At 35.8% G+C, this 27,605-nt stretch overlaps 1 protein-coding gene across 1 annotated transcript in view; it reads right to left on the minus strand.

The window, feature by feature from the left end:
• Nucleotides 1-14,809: 14,809 nt before the first annotated feature.
• The window catches only part of pigk (phosphatidylinositol glycan anchor biosynthesis, class K), a 32,013-nt gene continuing 19,217 nt past the window's right edge, over nt 14,810-27,605 (minus strand). The window contains 1 exon segment of the mRNA XM_043261618.1: nt 14,810-14,975. Coding sequence (XP_043117553.1) covers nt 14,810-14,975 — 166 coding nt within the window.

Below are 27,605 nucleotides of genomic sequence, written 5' to 3' on the forward strand. Positions count from 1 at the left end.
ACTGCCTCAGGCGGATCACTGGCTAATTCACTGATGCCGTGTGGATGGAGCTCAGCGCCTTGGACGGACTGAGAGAGACTCTGGCGCTTAAACCTTTTCTTTTGCACATTCATTGTTTCTTTAGGTACAAAAGGCCTTCCCGGTAGTCTATGCGCATCCATATTTCAACAGCTCTTTGGAGGTATCACCGGAGTTCTTAGTTTTATGAAAAAATTAGAAAGGATGGTGAATCAAAGAGCTCTGGAGTATCTGAAGACAAATTTGACTTTTGTAATATAAGATGAAACAGGATAGTCTATGAGAGGAACAGGGCGACTTGATTGTGATTGTGAAAAAGCGACCTCTATTTACTTATGCGTCAGGTAGATGGAAGACAGTGGTTTTAGAGCATGCGGCAGAACAGGAAATGTCTTTTGAATTCATTTTTGCGGAAGATTATGAAGATTGTTTTGAAGAAATAACATACGGGGTCTGCTTTTACGCAGCGAGGCTTGAAATCACATAGTAAGAAAAGGAAAAACAATGGCAATTTTGGATTCAGTGTGGATTTAAATAATGAACTAACAATGTCCAGTATATTAATGACCTTTACACTAGAGGTTTCTTTATTGATATTGATGGTTCTATATGAAAAAGGACAATATTCATGGAACGCTGTAACCGATTATTAAAATAGAAGAAAGAAATAATGGTTCTTTAAGAGCGTTCTGACCAGTAGAAAGGTTGATAGTAAGCCATGGCAACTTTATGTTTTTACATTAAGTTGAACATGAAATTCAACAGTTCAATGTGAACGAATTCGCCAAGTTGAGCTAAGGCACTTAAGAAAAAAGAAAGAAAAATAATTTAAAGACATGCATGAACTTTGATTAAAGGCGGATGGCAATTTCTAATGTTGTTTTGGAACCAAAATGGTTCTTCTATGGCATTGCTGGAGTGTATAACTATACAAAATTTGAAAAATATTATACTGAAATGCGCATAACAGGAGAATCGCAAGTACCAATTTAATCCTTTTAAGTTATTTTTCAGCACCCCAACTGGCTTATTTATTTATTTATTTATTACGCACTTTGCACTCACGTTTCTTATTTTCTCAAGATGTAATAACTGCTGAAAAGTGAAAGCGCAAAACGATGTGTGCGTGATTGTAGGACTGATTTTAAATGTTTTAACTTGAACAACGAACAGCTCTTTTGTTTAAAATAAATAAAAATAATAACGATATTAGCGATGCAGTGTGATCCTAACATTTCGGTCGAGCTTCTTTCGCGTTTATTAAAGCGAATACGCCTCGAGATGAATCCAGCCAAGAGGATCGCGGGAGTGCAGCGGTGTAAAGAGGGTATGATATGAGATCCATTATTTCTATTGGTGAGTCTGGAGAAAGGATAGTGTCCAGAGGTATGCGGGGCATTTTACAAGGTGTTAATCCACGGCCGTCAGCAGAGCCACGCATGGATAACCGTGACCGCGCTGCACCTGTCAGTCATCTGGAAATGTACACCTGCGTCGGGACTGTTAAAGCGGCCATCGCGTTAATGCGCCCCAGATGACGGCAAGTTGGCATCGTTGTTGAATGCACAAATGTTTGCAGATACGCCCGCATGGCGGCTGTGAGTGATGAGTCGGCCTGTGTGGCAGATTATTGCCAAAAGCTTCCGTTGGTTGTGTAAATGTTCAGATGCCTGTCTGTCTTGAAGCGCAAAGAATTCAGCGGCTGTTGTTTCTGTTTGCTTTCGGGTCGCGGAGAAAGCGTGCGTCACTTTGAAAAATAGCAAGGAGAAAATGTTTCAGATAATGTCATTCATAGGGTTACTTTATACCCATTGATCTGGCCACAATAATTGAGTTTAATTTATATATATATATATATATATATATATGTATATATATATATATATATATATATATACAGTATATATATATATATATATATATATATATATATATATATATATATACTATATATACACATTATATATAAAAATATATAAAATAATACTTCTAAATTACATTAGTATAATGGCAAGAGTTAATTAAAAGAATATTCAGGTTGAAAAAGTTAGACAGATGTATGTTGATTACAATGCAGAATCGCTAGCTCGTACTTTTAAAAAGGATTTAAAATCATGAAAGCTTTATAATTTTTTCTTATGTGCCTCATTTCATAATTTAGAATAAAATAAACAAAATATTAACTGAAATTTAATGAAATATAAATAAAATAAAAGTATTATACAAATATTTTTATAATTTTTATAATTTTTTTATTTGTTTCAGTTTCTTTAGGTTAACAGTGTTCTGGAAATAAATATTGCACACACACACACACACACACACACACACACACACACACACACACACACGTAGTTTCAAATAAGCGTTTTATTATACGTGTACCGTAGTGATTCGGGATAAGAAAAAAGTCCGTTTGGGAAGATGGGTCATAATGTACTCTGTCATTTATATACACTTCAGAAATTAGAACTGAGAAAAATTGCATAGTGCTTCTTTTCAATCAAAACATAAAATATAGGTATAAATTAATTCAACTGTACTAAAATAACGATGTTGCACATTTGGATATAACCATCCTACATAGTTATAATAGCCTTATCCAAAAAACAAAAGGCGTTTAAGGTTCTTTCAGCGTTTTCACAAGAGGCTATTTTTAGTTCCACAAAGAAGACCATCAATCAAAGGTTTTTAAGACCACTCTCTTCCTTTCCTTTTTCACCAAAAGAAACTTTTTGTGAAGCTAAGATGTTTAAAGTTCTTTTAGAACCATTTTGTGAAAGGCCTTATGGCATTTGCACTATTTTTTTTCTGCATTATAAGCTTAATTTATATTAAATCCACAACACTGGTACCCGTCGTATGCGTTCTTGTTGGTGTAACCCTTTCTCATCTCGGTTTGTACCCAGCACTGCAGGCAGCCTTTGGCGAGAGAAAGCTGTGAGCAGGAAGCTCCTGGCGCAGTACAGTGGTATGATATCGAAAGAGAGAATTGGTGAAAGCGAAGCAATATGGGCGCTGCAAAACTAGACCCAGATTACTACACTAAGGTCTTTCTCTTGGTGGTGTATTGATCCACTTGTTAGCTATTTCCAAACAATAGCATTATTGACTGAAGAACAAACATCTCTGGCTCTGAGAAAACAGGGTAAATCACAGGGTGCAGATATAATTAAACATAAATATATGAGCCCAGTTCAAGCAACCCTGGAATTTTGTGCTACATGATTTCGCGTCACGAAATGTTAAAGGCCACTGCCACGATCAAAAAGAACTCCAGCTTATTGCTAAAAGCCAAAGGTCTTGTTACTTGCGAAACCAATATTTCTATTCATTTAGAGCTAAATAAATTAATATGTGCTTTTAAATAGGTACTGATGAATTCAACTGGTGCATGATTGAAATTGGCATGGCTAAACTACGAGGAGATCTGGCGTGTCCTATAAATTTGTTTAACAAGGCATTTGTAGTATTTCGGGGAGCTAATAAATATGTCTTAATATATGTAATGGGTAGAGTATTTATATACAACACAACCAACAATTGCAGCAGGTGTTTATCCATTCACAAGCTCTCTTATCGTTTAACGTTATGTAACTAAAATTCATTGTAATGCTTCTCCATTGTAAAATGGCGGTTCTTTGTTCTCTTTCATTTCACATGAAAAAAAGCTCCCGTTCCTGCTATACAATTTTCACCGCTTTTTCTGCTTTGTGTGCCTCTCCAGTTTAAAGAGCAGCAACATGAAAAGCTTTCGCTCTGAGACTTTATTCAAACATCACCCTTTAATGATTTATAACAATAATAAAAAAACATATAGCAAGCAACTAGAAGAGAAGCATTAAGCGGGGAAAAAGAAAATGGCATTACATAAAAAAATATCTCATGTGCATCTCCTCACATAACGTGGGTGCTGAATATTTTAACGTGACTCTGCACTCTGCTAAACAAAATCACAGTGTGTGGATTTGATGCATTAGGCAGAAAACACAAAAAATAAAAAAACTGGATTAGGCAGTCAGATTTGCTAGTCTCTCATTCCCACTTGCTGTGTAGCTGAGGGTGGTCGGTCCAACCTTCACACTAGAGGCACATTCGTAACAGTTCAAATTACGCGGAGATGCTGTGGACAGATGCAGGACACTGCCACAGGCAAATGGAGCGTTTTGCTGTATCCTTGGAAAGCGTGGTTTGCTGTCCATTAATTCCTTGTATTTATAAGCTGGATGATCTCATGAAAATGTCTAAATCTAAGAAAACAAATAAATGATGTGTTTTTGCTTTAAAAACTCAAACTATTTGGGACAAATTAAATCTTTGTATTCATTCAGTTTCTTGGTAGTCAGTGTAAGCAACCCAAAGATTACTCCACACACCCCAAAATGGCGTTTTGTCATGTCGCATTACTCACACTGGCGTTCAGCCTTTGTTAATCTTTTGATCAAAGCAGGAGGCTTGAATATCTGATGACTACCAAACAATTCACGACTATTATAAGCCCAGCTTCATAATACGGATGAACCATAGCGGCGGAGGCGGGCACTCAGGCGGCGTCTTTCATACTTTCACTTACGCAGGAATTCGTAAATTGTTTGGCGGGCAATGGGGACAGTCACAAGCCTCTGGTTTCATCAAAATGTTTGATTGTTTTTCCAGTGAACAGAGCTTTTTTGAGTTTGGAACGACATGGGGGTAGTGATTAATGACAAAACATTCATTTAAAGTGAATCAACCCTTAATGACACGTGGAAAAACTATTTCATTCTCATGTTGCTAACTGAGTGAATAAATGTTGTATTATTTAAATTAAAAACAGATTACACATCATGTTATTAATGTATTAATGCATCACTGTAATACAGTGAAATTATGATAAAAGCTTTATTTATAAACTAAAGCTTTATTTTCTCAATTCGTAGTCAAATATGACCCGTGCATTACAAAACAACAAATGCAAATTATAGAAATTACAATTGAAACAACAGATCATTTACAGATTTAGATTATATATAAAAACAAACCCATGGCGTCGCACCTAAGAAGACAAATGGAGAAATCTGAGTACACTGCCTCATTACCAAATTTTATAATTCCACCGTGCCATTATAAATGTTAGAAAATATACCGAAGAGATGGAGACTACAGCTGAAATTGAAGAACAAACAAACCATAGACTAGAAATGCGGCACAGCACAAGCTGTCTGTGTGTATTAAGTTCAAAGAAAGACTGTGAAGTCCGATGAGTTACTGAGCTCCAAACAACAAAGATGTTTGAGCACAGAAGTCAGTGCATGTCACTTTCAAATGACACTGAGCCAAGAAAAAATAACACATCAAATAATAAATAAAAAATGATTCCTGACCAAAGTGATCGTGAACAAAGTTAGGGGTGGGGCTCTTTTATGAAAGCGGTGGGTTCTTTGACCTCTAAGGCGCTGGGAGGATGAATCAGAAGATGTGTTTGAGATGTTTGATGCCATAGGTCTTGAAGAACACCAGCAAGATCCAGAAGTCAGAGCCCCAGAATGAAGCCATCAGGAGGTGCAGTCTTTCTGCTTTTGGGTTTCTGTGAAGACAAAGGCAGCGACAACTCACATGGAAGTCTGTTTTTAGATTATCCACGAAGGAATGAATTTCATTGCTCTTGATGTACGGTATCGTCAAACAATGTCGTCTTCGGTCGAGCTGTTGAGGACAGAAATCACAAACTACCAAATGTTATCATCATCCATGAGCCTTTTCAACGCCCCAGAAGCACTAACAGGAAAGCGTTGTTCACCCCAAAAAACAAATCAAAAAAGCAACACAGAAATGAAAATGAGAGGCAAAGAAAAAGCAAAAGAAGACAGAAAGGAACACGTTGAAAGAGTGAATCAAAACAAAGAATTTAGAAGAGATTATAAAGAAAGATCAAGCGCTGACAAATTAATGATTGAAATGAAATAATGAAAAAAACATTCTTGTGTGAAAAATGGAAGTATGAACAAAAGGAGTACTACGAAAACGATAAAATAGCAACATACAATTACAATAATTAGAGGACAAAGAAAGAAAATAATGATTAACATAAGAATATAACTATAAAAAATACACTGCACTCCACTAATATTGGCACCCTTAGTAAATATGAGCAAAGGCAGCTGTGAAAAATAAATCTCTTTGTTTATCCTTTTGATCTCATTTCAAAATTCCTAAATTCCTTAACGTTCATTGTAGTAAAACCCTGTTGAAAGTGGGGAAATCCATTGTGAAATACATTTCTCCAATGCATATTGTACAAAAGTATTGGTGCCCCTGGAGTTAATACTCTTAGGTATCCTTTCTCATCCTTTCATATTTTTAGCACACCAGGTGATTAGGAGCATAAAATTAATGGCGACCATGACTTCCTGTTCCACAAAGGCTAATTCCCTTAACAATAGCCCAAAAGTAAAAGCATAAAAATTCTAACAACCCTATATCATCACAGGGGCGGTTGTAAAAAAGCTGGGTGAAATCCTGTGCCGGGCTTTGAAAGCGTCAGTTTTCGATATATATCTACACCTGTTGCACCAACTAAAACTCATCGGCTGTGACAGTGAGCTTCCCACGAGGACACATTTATAGATATAAAGCTGAAACTGACGAGCCACCATGCCATGATTTTATTGAGTGAACATCTTCTAACAAGTCTCTCCCTGCGTTCCCGCTGACAGATTTTCCTCAAACAAATATATTAAAAATGAAGGCTGCAGGTGAAGTAAAACACAATGGATAACTCTAGTTATTCTTTTATTTTAATATTATTATCAGTTTTATGTACAATATATGTCTTTTCTGAGAAAATGAGTACAAGCAGTGCATAGATATTTTTTATTAGTTTAGGCAGAGTGTTATAGTCATGGCAGACTTACATGAATTAATATAAACTATCCTACTGAAAAGGCCACAATGTGTACAGTAATAACAAACTAACAGAAATGAATCCCCTACTTAGGCTCATGTGCTAGAAAATCATGACACCTACTTCACCTCCCTCTGACTAAGCGCAGATTTAATCTCCAGATAACTTTAATATGCTGAGATGTGCAGTGATTTTAAATTCTACTTAAACCACACTTCACATCCAGTGTTTACTGTGGATGTATTTCCAGCTGAATGCGAACAACTGAGAGAGTTTCAATTAAATTTTATGTTCATCCAAAAACAAAATCCAGTAAATTCAGTTATCAGACATGACTAGAACTTCCAAATGACAAAAAAATTGCTTTTTGTTTAAACAGAGATAAAAAGTAGCTCATGCCTGGTTAAATATATTCCTGGATCTTTAACATCATTAGTCATTTTTCTCCAAGAGGTCTTGGACACCTCACTCACATGCGTCGTGAAAATCTTATCGCGTGCATTAGAAATCTTACTTTCAATGGACCATGGTTTGGATCTTCAGTAGGACAATAATCCAAAACAGTAAAATTAACAGAAATGAAGACAGAAAGTGAGCATAAATAAACTTCTGCCATGGCCGTCCCAGTTCTCTGAACTGAACCTTGTAGAAAAGCAGTGAGGTGAACTAAAGAGGAGAAAGCTTTCAACATGGAGCTGTAAATCTGAGATTTGGAGATTCTGTTTTGAAGAATGGTCATGGATCTCTTATCAGAGTATTCTCCAAACCTTCAAGCATTAAGGAAAAACTAGAGACTGATCATACAATGGATGTTACAATATTTGGGTGGCAATAATTGTGACAATATGAACTACATAAAGCATTTATTGCACAATGAGATTTTCCCCACTTTGGTGTTTTACTTGAGTGTAGGTTGAAATTCCAAGATCAAAGGATAAAATTATGCAGATTGATTTGCACAAACGGTTTGCACATATTTATCAGAGATTGCCAATAGTGGAGGCACTGTAAGTGAATGGAAAAATGAACAAATAAAAAAAAATTAAAATTAAAGAACAAAAGAAAGAAATAGAAAAGACAGGAAAGAATGTTAAGCACATATAATTTTTTATATTATTGAATGGAAAAATGTAAGAAACAAAAGAAATAAAAAAACAAAGATAATATGCAGACTTTAAGCATTATGCAAACATGCACTAACATCAAGACTCATCCACATAGCCTCACTCAGTGTTTGCACATTTATAGCTACATCATCCTTTGTATGGATATTATACATTTAAATCACCCGCTATTAAACATGCATCACCAGGCATTAATTTGTATGCTAATGCTGACTCAGATATTTCAGGAGAAGAAAGATTTAACCTCTGAAAGAGAAGTGCTCATAACTTTTCTAATTCTAATAGAGGGCTTGTGAGACCTTTGCTGCACCCGTGAAGTGAACATGGCGTGTTTATGCAGCCCTTCATTATCAACCTAAATACCCAGCTACAGCTGGGGACTGACTCTCACAGCTGACCTAGAAACCAGGGCATGTGCGTTGTACAGTGACCACCAGAGTGCACATAACCTGACTCACAGACGACTTTTGAACACCCACGACTTTATCTGACAAATCTTGCTTTGGGAAAAGATTCTACAAAACATTAGTGCATGTTGTTTATGCCTTTGAGTGATCTTCAGACCCTTCCCATCCTTCCTTTTGATGAACATATCACATATGCGTTTAAGAAAACAATACAGCCTAAATGGAAAATTCTGTCACATTTTATCACCCTCATGTAGTAATAAAATAAAAAGAAGTGTTTTTATTGAAATAGAAAATATTTTAAAGAATGTGCCCAGCACTAATTTTCATACAATAAGCGAATGAAGCTGTTCAAGTAATACAATGACTTTGTGTGATCAACAAGCTGGAGATATTACTGAAAAATATGACCAATTCTGGAAATGTTGTTTTATTTTGAAAAAACTAAGGGTGTGCGATTTATATACACAATGAGCTCATTTCAAATTTGATGCCTGATACAGGTGCCAAACTAGTTGGGATGGGAACATGGCCCACCTTGGTGTACTGTATCTCTCATCTTTTCAAAACAGTTTGAAAGGCACGTCTGGGCACTGAGGTTATGAGTTTTGGTGTTTAAATGTGGTCCTATTCTTGCCTGATACGAAAGGTTTTCTATAGCTGCTGATGAGTTTGTGGTCATCTTTGAAGTATTTTCATTTAATGATGCACCAAATTAATTATCTCTATTGGGGAAAAGATCAGGTCAATTGTTCAACACAGGACTCTTCTACTACAGAGCCATACTTTTGCCAATAGCTGCAGTACATTGTTCTGTTGAAATACACAAGCCTTCCTGAAGACAGATCATCTGGAGGGAGCATATGTTGCTTTAAAACTGTTATATACCTTTCAGCGTGCATTAGTACCTTTCAAACTATGCAAGCTTCCCATACATTATTCACCCCTTATGCACCTCAAACATTCAGAGATAAAATATATTCTTGTATTATGTATTTAAATATTCAGATATTTATATTTATATTAGTGCTGTCTAAAAATTAATTGTGTTAATTGCATCCAAATAAATGTTAGTTTACACTATATATGTGTGTATTGTGTATATTTATATATACTCATACATACAGCATATATTTACAAAATATTTACGTGTATATTTATAGTCATATAATTTTTAACATGTATAAATGGTAAATGCTATATGTAAATATACAAATCCTGATGGCCAGAACTATATACTTGTGGACGGCGATATAGACCAATTATACATTTGTATTCCACGGACATCATGGTTGCAGAAAAGCCCAGGAGAGTTAGTTTTGCTTGAGGAGTACACAGTGTAATTGCTAAATAGATGTAAATATTATAGAATATTTTGATAGGTATTATTTTTGTTCAAACTTAACGTTAATTGTGATAAGTCTTACAGATCATTTGTGTATACCATGTTGTTATGTAATGTAGCAAAACAAAATGGCCAATCATCCAGTGTGAAAGTATATTAGGCGCCTGTAATGAAACTCGGCTAAGATCACATAATCTAATCTAGCGCTGATTACAAAATGTAGCTATATTTGTAAATGTTTTTGTTGAATAAAATACTGGTTTTCCTATAAATTTTGAGCTTTAAATGAAAGTAAAAATCTCATTTTGTTTTGTTCTTGTGAGAAACCAGTGTCTTGTGTGTTTGTGGGATAAGTGTCACATCACTGTAAATGGGTAGTTTATGCATCAATGACAAGATAGGTAGACATACTACATGTGTGTACTGTCTGTTAATAAATATATTAATACAAAATGCAAAAAAATTAGTTTATATGTATGTATATGTATGTATATGTATTATGTGTGTATGTATGTATATATATATATATATATATATATATATATATATATATATATATATATATATATATATATATATATATATACACATATATACACACAACACACACTCACATTACTTGCTTGACCAGACAGTCATTTGCATAATACATTTGCACATTTGAGGTGGAGGACAGTGGAAAACGTCTTGAGTGCTGGTAGTTAACCTCCACAGCTAGAGGGGCATGAGAGGGTGAAAGGAGAATCTACATAAGGGCTTCTCATGGCTGAACACCAGACTGATGGATTGACTCTGATAGACTGCTCAGTCCACCTCCGGCTGCTGAAGGAACAGGCTGGAGTTAACTGGAACCACGCTAATGAAGAAGGAGGATGGGTAGAGATTACTCAGAGATTATTACCACTTGATGAGTGCGGTTAAGCATTATTTAGATCATGATATTTGGGAATTTCAGCATTCTAAATAAAGGGACACATTCCTTTGATAGTCAGTTATAGGATCGAACATATTCACCTGGCGGGCGTGAAATGGGTGAAAAAATTTCAGACACTGCAGGAAGAAACGCGGACCAGAATATCAAGTTTTGAGGATGGACTCTTTTGATTTGTACCAGAAAGACCACCGAAACCAGAACACTCCAGTCACCTCATAACAACATGCTAAAAATCTCTGAACTGCATAGCATCGGCCAGATGGGCTAGTAATTGTGCAAAATAAACCCGGAAAGCCATGATCAGGACAGGTCTTTCATCATCTTGAGGCTTTTATTTGACAAGCACCAGCTGACTCTATGTAAGGGGCTTCCAAACCAGTCAGTGAACCATAGCAAAGCTTGTTGTTCCAAAGCATTTGTATTATAGTATACAATTTTGTTAATGAATGCCCACATCATACTGTAATAACTATAATTGAACTCAATATAATAAACTGTAATAAAAACTGCAGTATATTTAGCAGATATTTGAGTGTATTGTACAGTGTTGTATACCCTGTGGCAGTAGTCGTAACTTAGGACAATATTGGGTGGCAATGTCATTTGTTTCTATAACTCTTATTATTATATATTAAATATTAATAAGTGAAACCAGCATACATTATGTTTCAAAAATACACATGAAACTTCACCTTTGATCAGTGATAAGTTTGCTTCATTTACTGTGAACTGAGAAGCTGAAGACACCAGATCTGGCTGTTTAATTTAATCTGATACTGATTCGATAATTGTACTAAGCTATATAGTAATTGTTATTGTCCATTTATTTGAATTTACATTGGATATAATTAATTGTGTTTAAACAACTCATAAACCCCCTGCAGTTGTCTTACAACCCCTGTTTGAAAGCCCTGATTTATTATGATCCCTTAACATTACATACTATTTCACCATATAAATAAATAATTTTACTCAAATCAATATTTCATGTCCATGTTTACTTATTTGATTATGTGAGAACAATGTGGGAGTGCTATGAATGTGGGAGATGTACAAAATAATAACAGAGCACTTTGATTCTGATTCTTTGACAGAGGTTTTGATAACTGCATGGCTCTGAAAGTACTTCAGATCTGAGCACTTTATTGCAGTTACATTTCACTTTGCCAAATAATATCTGTTATTTCAAAGAGCTCTCTATTACAGAAAAGATGCAAGAAAAAACAATAATATAGTGCCAGAACAAACTCACAGTAGAGAATCCTCTTGTAAGTATATAACCTTTGGCACTTAATCGCATATTGTTGTGCATATGAATTGAATAACACAGTACAGTGGTTGACCAACTAGAAAACTTAAATTTAGAATTAGAGACCTAAGCAATGAATTCTGGGTGATTGCTCCTGTCTGCTGTTCTGCTGAGAGGTTTGGGTTTGTAGCTCTGTGTGGCCGGCTTTTCTAGTTATAGTAATGAAATCTCACTTAATTCCCCTCCATATTTCTGATATTATCTATCAAACAATGAAGCTAATTTATTATATTGATCTTTCACCTTTAATCAAAAAACTGTGCAATGTGTGTGAGCGGTCAGCTCATCACTGGTGTTTCTGTTTAGTGCTTATTGTTTTGCTTTTTCTGCTCCATTCCGTTTATCATTAGCTCTTGCTAGTTTTCACAGGTTCATCAAACAGCAGTGGTAGTAAATCATCAATAATGCTCTTCCATTCAGATCAGTGACACACCCACTGAGAAACCTGATGATGCTCTAGTAATTGGCGATTCTATTGTGTGGGCGTGGAAATAGAAGCACCAGCCACCATCGTCCAATGTTTACTGGGAGCCCAGGCTTTTCCTGACATCTTGGCAAATTTAAAGAGTGCTGGCTAATGCTAGCATATTATTAAGGTTGTTATTCCGCGTTGGCGTGACTTTCAACTTAGCCAATCGTAGATCACTAAAATAACATTGAAGTGTGTGAACTCATAATTCGGGTCTGTAATATGTGCTGTTGTAATCTGGTCCCTCCTGCTTACCAGGGTGTGAGATACACAGCAGACTGTTGTCTCAATGGCTGGATGTCTAGGTGGTACCTGCATAATAACATAGGTTTCATAGACAATTGGATGAGTGCACAGGGTCTTCATCCCTCCTGGGTCAGTCTGGCTCTTCTCTCATAAATCCGACAAATAGTCTTAGAGTTACGTGCTGATTTACTGGGGTGAGCCAGGGAGCTTGAACAAACTATTTAAATAGACTGTCTGTTGTGCATCATCCCAGAAAGGTGGTTGATTCTCAGCACATAAAGGCTATTTTACCTAGATATCACCCTAAAGAGACTGAAAATATGAAAATCAAGCAAATTAAGAGCAACCATTTAATTGATGTTCAACAAATAAACTGTTTATAATACAAGAAGCAAATTGTATTTTTATAAATGTTTTTGGTCATGATAATAACCTAGATTTGCTTTGTTTGATAGACACTGTCTAAACCAGACAAATACATTACTTTAAATGAAGTCTATCCCCCAAGACTACTGCTATAAAATGAGCCATGCCCAAATGGTAAGGGGAGGGTGTTGCTATAATTTATGTAATATTTTCGAAAATACTTCTCCAGAGGCAGGCTTTAAAGTACTTTTACTTTTGAAGTTATGGTGCTGCATATAACATTATCTGAAAACTTCTGAAGTAATTAATTGTTGGTGCTTTTAACTATTCATGTTAGTAATGAAAAGATGCTTAGGATCCAGCATTCTTAGAGGCTTCATATAGCCTAAATCCGTAAACTTTTACAAGTACCATCACTTCCATTACAAAAGACTGTAACTATGAGTAATTTTCCTGATTTATCTCTCAATTCCATACTTGTATCCAATAATTGAAAAACATTGATGTAACAGAAGCTATGTACTCTCTCATTTCTAGCACTTTAGATGCATTTGCTCCTTTATGTAGAAAGATAAATAAAACAATCTGGCTCTGTGATATAATGGTACACTACTTTTAACAAGAGAGCAGACCAGAAAATTAGATATTTTGTATATCCTATTGAGGAAGTACTCTGTGTACAGAAAAGCATTAAAACTGCTAGATCTGATTTTTATCTCTTTTAGAAAACAAAGCAAAAATCCTGGAAGTGTCTAAATAAACAAAAAATGAAGCATCAACAAGTGCTGAAATTCCTTAAGATCATAGCAGTATTGACTTTATGAACTATTTTACTTCCAAGATGTCGATACTATTAGAGATCTGTGTAGCCATGCAGCCATCAGCTGCAGTATCACATGAATATTGTTCTCTATTATAGAAGGAAGAATTGTACAACTTAAATCATATAAACCAACATAACATGTATGTTAGACCTATTCATCTTAACTTCTATTAAAAAGAGCTGCTTCCAGAAGTCATAGATCTCTCTTGGCTATTATTATTGAATTCATACGATCTCGTCTCCCTTTTCTGTCAAGATACTAGAAAACGTATGCAACCTCATAACTATATTCCTTCTTAGAGAAAAATGAACATCTGTGAGGACTTCCAGTCGGATTTAGACAATACCATAGTGCTGAGACTACTCTCATTAGGCGATTAAATGACCTACTTCTATCACATTTGATCATGGCTGGATCTCTCTTTATTAGTGCCATTGGAGCGAAGTTATCACGTTCGACACTGTTGACCACAACATTTTCTTAAATAGACTAGAAAACTATGTTAGCATTGAGTGGAAGTGTCTTAGCATGGTATATGATTACCATCAGTTAATAGCAGTAAATGAGAGTGTCATATCAATCACAATGAAATATGGAGTACCTCAGGCTCAGTACTAGGGCCACAATCTGACATTTTCGCGTTTAAAATTGAACTTGAGGAGTATATAACTGGTCATCGGCCAGACTGAGGCAGTTTTTCTCCATTCTATTGCTGCTTGGATGAGTTTTGTTCCTACTATACCATACCTCTATCTTGCTTAGTTGGGACACTTGCTTTCTAATATTGTGTCAGATCAAAATGAACATCGTAACCGGCCAACACCCTGGGTGCCAGGCTTAAGAGAAAGTCCAGTTGCCATGCTCGGTTCACCATCAACCTCAGCTCAGAACCACCATGTATGCGGCCTCATGCGGCAGGGCGGCATGGACTGCAGCACTGTAACTTGGCAAAAGCGACAACGCTTACAGGATTTGATGGCGGCGGACAATTCCTCTGGTGGCTTGGCCAGTTTTTGCAGGGATAGATGCACTGCAATTGCATGCTCCCACCTGAGAAATCAACATGAGAAGTAAGGAGTGAAGAGTTTAAACGTGAGCAACAACCAAGGACTCTAAGAAGGAAAAACTGAAGAAACCGCACAGATCCATGCACCTCTGGGAAGAAATGCACTAGGATGGACCATGGCTGAGAAGTAATGACAAGAGCCCAGACCTATCTCATCCAGTCTTGAAGCTCAGAGATGGTGGAGAATTCACCTCCAACCCAGATGTTGGTGGCCCAAAGGTGCTGACCGTCAACTCGGCCTCTGACACCGACTAAGCTTAGGCAAGATTGGGACGATTTCGCATTTTGTCAGCCGAAGGCGACAATAGCCCTTTCTCCTGATGCAACGATAGACATCTTATCTTCTTCTGGATCCCTAAAGACACTGGGTCTGTTGGGACCCGGCATCAGATCTTAGGAGTTTATGGTGCAGCGCTGGGAGGAAGTCCGAGTCAGGGCGCATTGGCCGGCGGAACATTTTCTGGCCATGATCCTGAGGTCTCCGCGCACTAGCCAGTGGAGCTGTGGATTCTTCACGATCCAGGTAAACTGGGCGGAGGTGACAGCGAAGTCAGTCTTAATAAATAGAGCAGTGACCTTAGCAAGGCATGGACATAATATACAATGTTAGCACAAGCCATCCACAAATACATAATTTCTGAGCCCTATATCATGCGCAAGCGCCCAATGCAAAAGACTGGTTCCAACATAAGTGTTTTGATAGTTTCAGTCGCGCCAATTATCATTTCACGTCCTGTGCACATTTTTTAAATGGCAAATCTCCTGCACCCATCTGTTACGCCTATGGGCGTTTTTGTTTGAACATTTTTGGACCATGTGCCTGGTGTGCCAGCATTTTTTTACATAGTAAATTGGCAAAAGTGGATTCAATCACAACTTAAATGCACCTGCACGTGTGCTTCAGACCATGCACTTAGTTAAATAGAACAAAATTGGTGATTTGGAAATGTTTAATTTATGTGTTCAGCAACGGTTTTTGAGTTTTCAGGATTTCCCATTTAAATAGGACTTGATGGCCAAGATAGCTGCCTAGGCACTGAAGTATGGCCATTCCTAAAGCGACTTTGGTAGAACACATGCCATAAGAAAATAACATCTAGAAGTTAGAATGACATGAGGGTGGGCTTGCGTATTAAATTCCATTTTGAGTAAAGTATCTGTCCCTTTAAGTTCTTTGATAAATCATACTTTTATTGCAATGAAATTGTACTGCATTCTGCTGGAATGAAACTCTGCCATCAAACCTCATGCTATTCAGTGAAGAAATTATTTTCGGTTTAGCTGGTTCTAGCAATAAAAAGGACAAAGAGAGTACAGCCATGCATCCTCCTCCTCCGGCTTGATTCCCTAAAGCCATAGCTGAAGCATCAAGCTATCAAACCAACAAATAACTATTCAAAGCTGAAGACAAGCATTCTCAGAACTAAAATCATCACAACAAGCAGAGTAATTGGGTTTGGAGCACCTTCAGCTGGAGTACACTGTGATTAGTCTCCCCTGATTTAAAGCCACGTTTAGGCCGAGACGTCGCTGCAGAGGATCAACCTCATCCTCAGCCAGAGATGACGGGGTTGGCGCAGAGACGTACGACTAACAAGTGCTCTTGGTAGAAAACGAGTTACAGTCAGTGTTTTCACTGCTATGACCTCATACACGGTTTTGGTGAATAAATTTACTGTGGAATTTCACTATGATGAATTGTGGCTGCAGACAGAATTGCATTTGAAATTGCATTCCCAGTCTACACTGTTTTAGTCAATTCATTAAAATTGTGTACGGTACTGGTCGAATGTTACAATAATTACATTTTTGTTTAGATTAAAATAAAATGTTAAATAGTTACCAACAATAAAAAATTACCTTGTGCCAAGTTTAAAAAATAGTTTTCATTGGCGTAGAAAATATTGTTTTATGACTCAACTTAAAAAAATTATCATTACCTAAATGTTTTAATTGTTTGAATGAAACATTTTTTCCCGGTACATCTAGACAACTGATTTTAGTAGATATTAAAATGGCATTTATTCTGAATTATGAATTTTAGTATGATTCTTTAGAAATTACTAATATGTGATTTGTGGCAACAATAAACATTTCTCATATCAATGCCAAAAACAACCTGGCTGCTTAATATTTGTGGAAAATCATAATACTACGATTCAAAAGTTTGGTGAAAAAGAGAGAAAAAACCAAAATGTATATTCAACAAAGGATAATAAATTGATCCAAAAGTGATTGTAAAGTCTTGAATGCTACAATATTACTTTTCACGTAAATCAATAAATCATTTGATGAATTACTTCATTTATTACTAATTTATCAGTTTTTAGTATTTCCTGATTACCACCTGCTCACAGTAAAGAAAATGCATTTAGAAAGATGGGATATTCTGATAAAAAACTATGAAAATGAATCGAACTATGTATGGTGCACAAGTAGTGCTTGATTAAACTGGATGTGGTGATTAGTTAATATCTGCAGATGTTACTGTATGCAAAGGTGATGCAACTATTCAGTGAATTCGGCCCAAAAGTCTCAAAAACTGGAAACCATAATTATTCATCCTTGGTGCATATTGCTTGGGCTATCTTAAATAATTCTCGCTCTTCTCGAATGCTCTTTTAATGTGATCATCATAAGAGTTATTTAACTGATCTGATCATTAAACTTTTAATCTAAGAAGAAACATCTTAAAATAATCTGAAAACTTTAAACTGATGTTGGCTTGCAGAGAATTACCTTAAGTACCAGTCAAATTTTTACAGGCTATGCAAATGAAACAATTCTGAACAGGAAACTGGAAAAAACAGTTCTACTTTTATGTCTACACAAGTTTAAGAATATCTTGATCAGGGGAAATACATGAGCATAGAGGCAGAAGAGGCATGATTAGAAAATAAAATACTTTACATTATGTAATATGCACAGTAATTAAATACATTTACATTATAATAACCAATATAATTTTTATTATAATATTTTTAATATAGTTATATATAAGTATTGTGCTCTTTACGTTTAGAATGATTTAAATTGCTGTTTAAGAATACAAAACAATCATGTTTAAATGTAACTAACCAGTGCATGGGTTCTTGAAATTCTTTACAACACATAGCCACAAAACATTGAGTCTTTGGTTTGACAAAAAAGATGTCCATTCAACACTCTTGTAACACTAAACACTTTCTCTTTGAAACAGGCAAAACACCTTCATTATCTGAGGCAGTGGCCACAGGAGAATCTGACCTGAAAACCACGCTTATTTTTGAGCATTACATTTATTCAGTTTTTCACAAACATTTTCTGCATCACAATGATGCACATTGCATTAAATTCGCTATTATAGATCTTATGACATTCCTGATGATCCCTTTTAATGGCTCGGGATTTTTCTTTTGCCCCCTTTGCTCATTATTACGAGTCTTAATAAAAAAAGCTCAGAAAAAGTGCAAAAGTTACACCACAGATTAGGCTTGCATCATGTCCTAGGATTTTGACCCATAAGATTTTACTGTCAGCGGCTTAGGTCATAGAAAAACAATATTACTTTTCCATGTTTTCCACGTAGTTCACATGTGATTTAACATTCAATTGTCACATGATTCAAAAATGTGTATTTTGCTATAAAAAATCCATAAGCAACGCCACAGAAACTACTGTAAGCTTAAGTAACAAATATTTGTTGCTGTTTCTTTCTCATAGTTGCAGCTGGATATAGGACAAAGAGTAGCTTATATTTCATCATCCTTGCTAGGACACTGTGTTGGAGTACAAAGTGAGGTTTACCTTCCTCATATCACTAATAACGAAATGGCCCAGACTGATTTGTATTTAACACATCTATGCCAATTCATTCCTCGCTGCACCCTACAAAACACTCTCATCTTCTTCCTCAATCAGAATCTGTTGCTTCTTTGAGAAAACTGCGGCACACAATCAACATCCACCTGAAGCAAATCTACTTAGGAAGAATGGGCCAAAAATCCTAACTGAACAGCTTTTGTTCGCATGATAAGAAGACTGTGGATTTAGATTGCAAAGTAAGATGAAATGGGAGAGGAATTTTGGACATACAGAAAATGGCAAATAAAGATCGATTTAGAAATATTGCGGCAGCAAGTTCATGCGAGATCACAGCGTTTGGTCTTCAAGCGAAAGTAGATTTTCAAATGCTTGGACATTTGTCCAGAAGTAATATTTTAATAAAGGAATCAGTAAAGAGAATCTCAACTCAACATTCTCGCACTAATAAAGTGTGAAAGGAAAGAAAGAGATGGATATAGAGAGATCAAGGTTCTGATGTAGCCTGCATGGGGCCGGTAATAGGAGTCCAGCGCGCCAGGTGGGAGAAGCGTCAATCATCAGATTCCAGACTGAGCGAATGCTAAGAGGACGACTCATCCCGCTATATATCGCCTGCATTACCCCACTGGATAGAGCATTCACGCATTTATGAATGTCATCTGCAAAAGCTCCGTTATGACAGTTAGATATCATCAATCGCGACAGCCCTGAATCCTTTTGGCAGCAATCATAACCTTCCAGATGATTTCCTAAAACACGCTGGGGTTTGGCGACAAAACCACTGTATCAAATTGACAGTTGTTCCTTCGGTCACAATTGAATATGACAGTCCCTGTATCATATTTTGAAAAAATATTCAGAAGTATCAAATAAAAAGCAATGCTAAAATATGTCCCAGATTTTTGTTGATCTGCTAAGAAATGTTATATTATGTATTTGGTGTAATGCAATGTGTTTATGTTTAAAAATTATTTTTCTATATTACAGATTATTTTTCTCTTCAAGCCCCTGCCTTCTGAAACAGGTCAATTTGACATAAAATACATTGTTCTAAAGCAAGCTGTGCTCTGATTGGCCAGCTATCCAATGTGTTGCGATTGACCGAATACACTCCGTGTTTGGCCCGGGAATATTCGTATATCTTGTATGATGCTGCATGCCTTGTAAACAAGCATGCATGTATCTGCGTGCATTGATTGGAGAAAAACGGCGACAACAGCACTACTGCTCAATGCACAAAACTTCGCATTCCGTAGTACATAGCAGCTTATTTTAATAAGCGTAACTAGCAAGGTTGGCTGAGTCAGAAGTGCCAAACAGCTCGAACTGCCCCCACCAGCCTCTGAGCATGTGGCATAGGCTCAACAAGATTCGAAATGTGAAAGACACTCCGATATTTGTGTTGAACTGTTCTGGAAGTGTAAGTAAATCGAATTTAACCACTGATTTCTAGTTGTGTCTCTTTTGAGCTTACAAAAGTGATTTTCACTTTCACAACGACAGCTAAGTAATAGCTCCGCCTTTTTCTTTGCGTTAACATTTGGTGTTATGTTATGGCCCGGTGTTTAAGCCAGGACATAGTTTTTATGTTAAATATCTCTTTGTTTTGGAGACTTTAGTGTTTGAAACTTAACAGATGTTGTTTATGCAAACCAAGAGCTTATGTTTCTCTAAAGAGAAAAAACCTTGAAATCCATCAGATGACCTTTAAGCTGAGAATTTAGTAGAAGTCTTACAATGGTCTGTGTCCACCTCTAACTCATTCAAATACGGTTTGCAAAGTTTTTGCAATACATTATTATGCAAATGCTGGAGAATTAATTCAGACACTCTCTAAGGCCAGAAAAATACTTTAAGAAAGTAGATGGATGCTAAAATGAGAATGTGGTGATTAAACAAATAATCATATGTAAATTAAATACAAATAAAATAAATAATAACTGAAGTTAGCTGCTATTAAAACAGCATATTATCTGAACATCATTTTTGCTATCATATTTGTCACAACTTCAAATAAAACAATACTATTATTTCCAATTCTATTCAAATATGGGGGTAATTATATGAGAGATGGATTATGGCAGCAGATGTCAAATTTACAGTCACTGTCTATGCAGCTCTATTAAAAACTTTGCATTGCAGCTTTGTTAACAACTTCCTGTAAAAATAATGTAGGGTAAATAACTCCAGATGTTTACTTGATATAAATGCTTCAAATATGAATGAGAATTTGTACATTAAGTAATGTTGTTACTGAATGATAAATAAAAGGTCATTTCACACCAAAAGAGAGATGCACAAAAGTGAATTAAATACAAATTAATGTTTCTTTCTGGAAACTGAAGTGAAATATGAATACGTGTCAGAGCAATGTAAATTCATGTCTTATAATTCCTAATACTAAAAGAAGCAAGTTCAACTATGTATTAATATATATGGTCACTTAAAAAATGAGATTAAATCAATAAAGTGTGATTTAATTATTTTGCTAATTATTATAATACTGCAGGTTTGCATAAAATTCTGTATTTGCATTTCCTTCAGTTTTTTTCACATTTTCTTTTCAGTGTGTGTGTGTGTGTGTGCAGATGGAAAGAATAATAAGCACTGTTGCAGCTAAACAGCATCTGTCTGGACTGTATATTTCAGAAGCATACACATTTATTATGAATACGTTTTACTACAGTTTTCTCTTAGTACCTACATGGGATAATCATTAACTTCAGTAGAAATCACATTATCACTATTATTTTAATAAAAAAAAACAAATAAACAAAAAGAGAAAAAGATTTAAATGGAAAAGCTGTGGTTTGGGTGAAGATTTAGCCTCTAAATCAAACACACATATTTCAGTTGATACTTGGGTTTCAGTCGCATGCATGGCCAAACCCTCATCCTGCTGTTTTCCAACCATTTTCTCATCTACACTTTCCAACAACAAATACATTCTTACCTGATGAATAATTTCAGCCACTGGAAAGTTGGTCCACACTCGTCAAAGATTCGGTTGCATATCGCCACTACCAGACCTGAGAAAAAAAAAACAACATAATAGATATAGTTTTAACAGTAAATAAAACAAGACCTTATTATTTCAATGTAACGTGTTCCAGACATTGCGGTAAAAACTAAACAAATGACTTGTTTTGTGTTCCATAAAATTTAAGCACCACTCCTAATCTAGCTACATTACTATGCAGTGGGCTGGAAAGAAGCCAAAGTCTCACACCATCAAACCATCCCCTCTGCAATTGCCACAGTCTGTTAGTTTGAGTGGTGGGATGATGTTTTAGCCCCTCGTGTAGGCCAGCAAAGCTCAGGACCAGGCGAAAGAAAGTCTTGCTTCAGCCGACTGTCTGCAACTACATACATGGTGGCTACTGAAATTAGAATTCAGTATGCAGCTCTCAATTCCACACAACAACTGACTGAGACCGAGGAGTGATCTGGGTGGAAGGTGTCAAAGCAAAAACAAATTGTCTCTGATAATGAATGGAGGGACGTAAAGAGAATGTAGTGAAAACTCCCCATAATCCCCATTGGACTTGCACTTATTTGCGGTACTTACCCATGATTTGTCTTTGAATAATATGCATCTCTATATTTCGGTCAAAGAAAAACATCTTAATCAGACCAACACAAATAAGCTAAACATTTAAAATATCCGTTGGGTGGCGTGGGGTGATGATTGACAGGTATTTAGAGTGTCTTTGCTATTCACTGAACAAACAGCAAACAAACTGAAAAGTATTTGCATGAAGAATGAGGACGAGTTAACAAAATGATTCAAGTGCTGTATGTGTTGGAGGCGGAGGCAATTGGTAATCCATAGTGGAGCACACAGCATTTCAGGCGGCAGTCATTCTTGTATTTCAATGAAGTGGCCTGGGCAGCCAATTCACAGCTCACGGGATGAGGGCTTTTTTGTTAGTTGACAAAATGGCCTGTCATTCTATGTGTATAGCATAGGCACATTGCACCACTTTTGGTCTCCAGTTCAAATGGCTAGACTTGAATTACTGCAGCGAGCAACAAGAGCAGAGCTAGATTATTTACTGTGAGCCTGTCGGCTGGAGAACATCTGCACTCGAGCAATGGAACCTTAATAAAAACACTGCAGTAGCAATGTAACATTGTTTTTTCACTTTAATGCTGACAAGTAATAATATAACTGCATTTTAAATGTTCCTTTTCAGAAAAATATTGTGGTAGGTGTTTATGCATGTGCTAAACTTGACATTGTCGAGAAATAACATGGTTTTTAGCATGCTGCTATGCATTAGATTTTAGAGGCATTTTAGGATTGAACAGTGGTTTCTTACTTGCCACAGTCAAGCAGGCTCACCTTCTTTATGAAATTATGATCTCCAAGATGCATACCAATTATGCCAGATTCAAATCATAATGAATCTCTTTGGCACAAGCTGTCAGTTCAATGTATTTCATGTATGCAATTACACGCCATAAGTGTTGCAATTAGGGTCACTGGAGGTTGCAGAGTATATCACAGAGTTTCTGCTCAACTTCATTGTTGTTATTGCAACACTGCATTTAAATAAAGGCCAGACAAATCCAAGTCATATTACGTGAGTTGTAATAATCATCAGACTGCAAGATATTAGTGGGATGATATTATGTAGTGAGCAGAAATCCCTCTCCATGCCAGCATGTGGCAGTAGTCTGTATTTATTTATTATAGAACATCCTTATTCATGGTCACCAGTAAGTTTAAATTATTACTGAGCGATAAATTTAAAGTTTAGTTTAAAAATTATTGTGATATAATTTTCTTTGATAAAATGATAAGTGTTTTTATAAATGTTCAATATTATGTTTGCACCAAAAAGTTGTGTGCTATTCCTTGTTCCCTCACACTGACCATTTGCTGCACAGATCAAGCTTACAATAGAATAAATGCACTCTCTCACTGATGAGTTTCTGTCATGTCATCAATTTTACTTTACTCTGAAATAAAACACTATATTGAAGTAAAGAAAGTTTTGTTTATCATGAACTTTAAAGTGAAGAGTCGTTCTTGCATAAGCACGCTAGTAATTGTCAGCTCACATGGAAAGTTAATTCTTTCCTGTCGATTTACCACTATAAATTGCTGTTGGTGTGAACATACTTTCAGATTCTTGTTAGCTTCTGGCATGAGCATTAGTAATGATACTTGCCTTAGCAAACACCACTAATAAGCGGCAATGCATTTTTGAGATATAATGCAATACAAGCTAATGAATCATTTAAAGACTCAAAAATTATTCAACATCCATCCCAGCAATTTTAACTATTTTCAGGATGAACTTTTAATCAAGAGTTTTAGTAAATTTATAAGAAAAACCATCAAGAAGGTGTCTAGAGGGCTAGTGTGTACTGAGAGTACACTTTCATTTCTTTATGCCCCTTGCACCTCTGATTTATTTTTCATTCCATAGCATCACCTGACATTTAGTACTTTGAGACTTGAGACCTGCACTTAAAGCAGTCAACATCATCACCTACATTAAACCTGAATTGCTGTACAATGTAAAGAGTGGGCGTATCTAAAGGCAGTGAAGTCTATTAACCGTCCTCACTGTAAAACTTAATTTAATGGAAGCCCTCTGATACAGCAGCAGAGACTGTGGAGGAAAGGGCGTAAAACAGGAGATGGCTGCAGAAAGATTGGTGTGCGTGTACTCACACTGTCATGCTCAGAGATGTCTCTGGAGAGGAAAATAGAGTTGTGTTGCTTTTAAGCACACTGGAGAAACAGTGTTCTGCTATGCTGAAGCCTGAAGGAGGGTAATTCACACCCAAAGGCTGTCATCATTCTAATCAATCCAGTATGACCTTTTTTAGTTTTTTTTTTAAGAAGAACAAACATTTTTGGAAAACAACACTTTTTATTTTATAAATAAGCTAATGCTGGGGTTCAACTGAACTGACTTGAGGCTGAATAATGACTAATATAGTTAGACTGAACTTGTTGCATAACTCTTAATACTGACTTACTAATAAAGTAAATTAGATCAAAATGCCAAAAAAGAAAAGATGAATGACACTATTGTCTTCTGTGAAACTGCTTTTTGTTCATAATTTATTACAATATAATGTGAAGTAACTTTGAAACAATATGTATTGCATAAGCATATATAAATAAATGACTTGACTATAAAGTAAACCTAAACAATAAATTATATTTACAGTTTCCCTGAACCAATACAATAGCCTTGTGTGAGAGAAAAGAATTAAAAATGTTTCAATATGCAATTTGCAGGTGTGAGTGAGTCCACTCTTTTAAGAATGGTTCTAAAACTGGTTATATTTTTCAAAAAATTGTTTTGAAATAAGTCTAATATGTTCAACAAGACTTCATTTATTTTACTTAAAAACATAAAGTAAAACTTGTAATATTGTGAAATATTGCAATTTAAAATAATGATTATGCATACATACACACACACATCGCTCACTCACACACACACACATATATATACACATACATTTACATCTATAAACATTTATTTATTTTTACATTCATAATTAAAATGTTTCTTGAAAAACTCTTTTCGAACTTGAAACCCCCAGTTTCCTCTTTGGAAAAGACAGTCAAAGTCGGTAATGAAAAGAAGGTTAAGTGAAGCTGTCCATTTCCTGTCGCACATGGAGTATGTTGTTCCCACATGACAGCTCAGATGTGACACAACTAGTCCATGTGCAGGCTCAGACAGAGAACAAGGTGACCAGGCATTGAGAAGCCGGACACATGTCCTTGTCAAGGCAGTCTATTGATGATAGAAGAGAGCAGAGGCATGGCCATGCATGACAGCTGTATAAGACAGCAAGAGACGGGGACAGAGACCTCCCCTCCAGAGTGCATATACTGCCGTTTCACCCACAGATGTTACTGCCAGTATAATTGATCCACGACAGCCTGTGACGGTGGGGAAAGAAGTGCTCTTCCATTTCTCAAAGCAACAGTCACCGTTGGAAACTAGCACCGGTTTGACAGCTTGTTCAGTGGGCTGATGAACAGTAACCTAACTTCTTTAGTATGCACAAAATGTCGGTTATTAAAACGAAACTAAAACCATTACCTTTATTTAGTATTATTTTAGATTTATTTTTTTCTTGTTATGATTCCTGCAGCATAATGAAACAGCGCATATATTTTCTTCCCTATTGTGACATATTGTTGGGTAAAACCGGCTATCAAACAGAAAAAGCAAATGTTGAGTAAAAACTGGTTTCTATTCCTTGGTTGTTGATTGGACGGGCCCAGATTTGAATGCGAGCTTGCAGATGATTTTAATAAAGGGTGTATTAGCTAAATGTTTGGAAAAGATCAGGCGTACATCACCAGAGAAAATCTGTGATTGCAGGAAGATAGTTCACGTTTAGAAATGTAGAAATACATACATTTTTATTCTATGCTGATTTAGTGACATACAGGTGCTACACAGTCTGTCAAAAGATACCTATATCTGCTGTTGTGGATTGTGCATTTTAAAACTGTAGTTCACTGCTTAAAAAAGTTTGAAATTACACTCAGTCCATGAAAATCAAAATGTATATTCGATTTTTGGGGTTTTTGGATTGTCTGCGGTGAGCAGATTGCCATCAAAATGTTCAAACAATTGATAAAAAGCATCACAATAATCAACAATGCAAGTGATCCACATGCTGTAATATGTTGACCTATTTCACTGGGAGAAAGCAATATTATGGATAAAGTTAACTTTTTCAGAATCAGGGAGATCAAGGACTTTTCGCAAAGTAAAGGATTGGTATGAATAAGCATTATTTTGCCAGAAGCAATGTTTATGTTAGGACTTTCTTTAATAATGGTTGTTTTTCATGAAACACAGTTTTCACTTTAATTGATTGAATTGGATTGCTTGTATTACTGTGATGTTTTGATCAGCTGTAGGGCTCTTATTCTGGCGTGACACCCATTCAATGCAGAGGATCTATTGGTGAAAGCTTATGATGAAAATGCAAATCTGATGTTATTACCCAAAAATTTTGATTAATTTCTTAATCTATATCGTTAAGCCATATTAAAATTAATTTCCACTATTAGGCGCAAAGACTAGTGCATTGGCTGCTTATTTGTACTGATAAGACTTAAAATTTGCATGACCATATTTTTAGATGCCTTGAGACCTAAACTGAACTAGTTTTATTGAAGGAAGACTCTTAATAGTAAATGTGTACCCTAATTTAAAAAGTGTTACCAGACGGCTCCTTAAATCATGTGATGTAAACAAATGACACAGGATAATTTGACTGGTTTATACAGAAAAACAAATAGTGATTTTCATTAATTCTACTGGGAAAATAAAGTAATTTCAATTAGATTTAGTTGAACAACAACAAAACAGAGGCTTGTTTTGCTATTCTTATTATTTTTGGTATATTAAATAAAACTAGACTTCTTCCCCTCTCCAAATCAATAAAACAAACAAACAAAAAAGCTAAAAGAACACTTCAGCCGGATCCAAACAATTCAGCCTCAAGATGATAAGGGATGCCTGTGATCACTTATCTAATTGTGTATGCTCTGCAGCTGACTTTTACTTTGCTCATTGAACAACCAGCAAAATAAATAAGCAAGACAATACATTATTGCGATATTAATGAAAAGCCAGTAACACTTCAGAATAGGGAACAATTATTTACTTATTAAACTACTCTACAACTTTTCCATTTAATAAATTACAAATTTCTTGCTTATGAATATTTAGTAAGGTAATAGGAATGTAGAATGTTTCATTCATATGTGCTTTAATTACTACTAATAAATGGCTAATGTTCTAGCAATA

Source organism: Puntigrus tetrazona, chromosome 2, assembly GCF_018831695.1.
Source record: "Puntigrus tetrazona isolate hp1 chromosome 2, ASM1883169v1, whole genome shotgun sequence".
Classification (NCBI taxonomy): domain Eukaryota; kingdom Metazoa; phylum Chordata; class Actinopteri; order Cypriniformes; family Cyprinidae; genus Puntigrus; species Puntigrus tetrazona.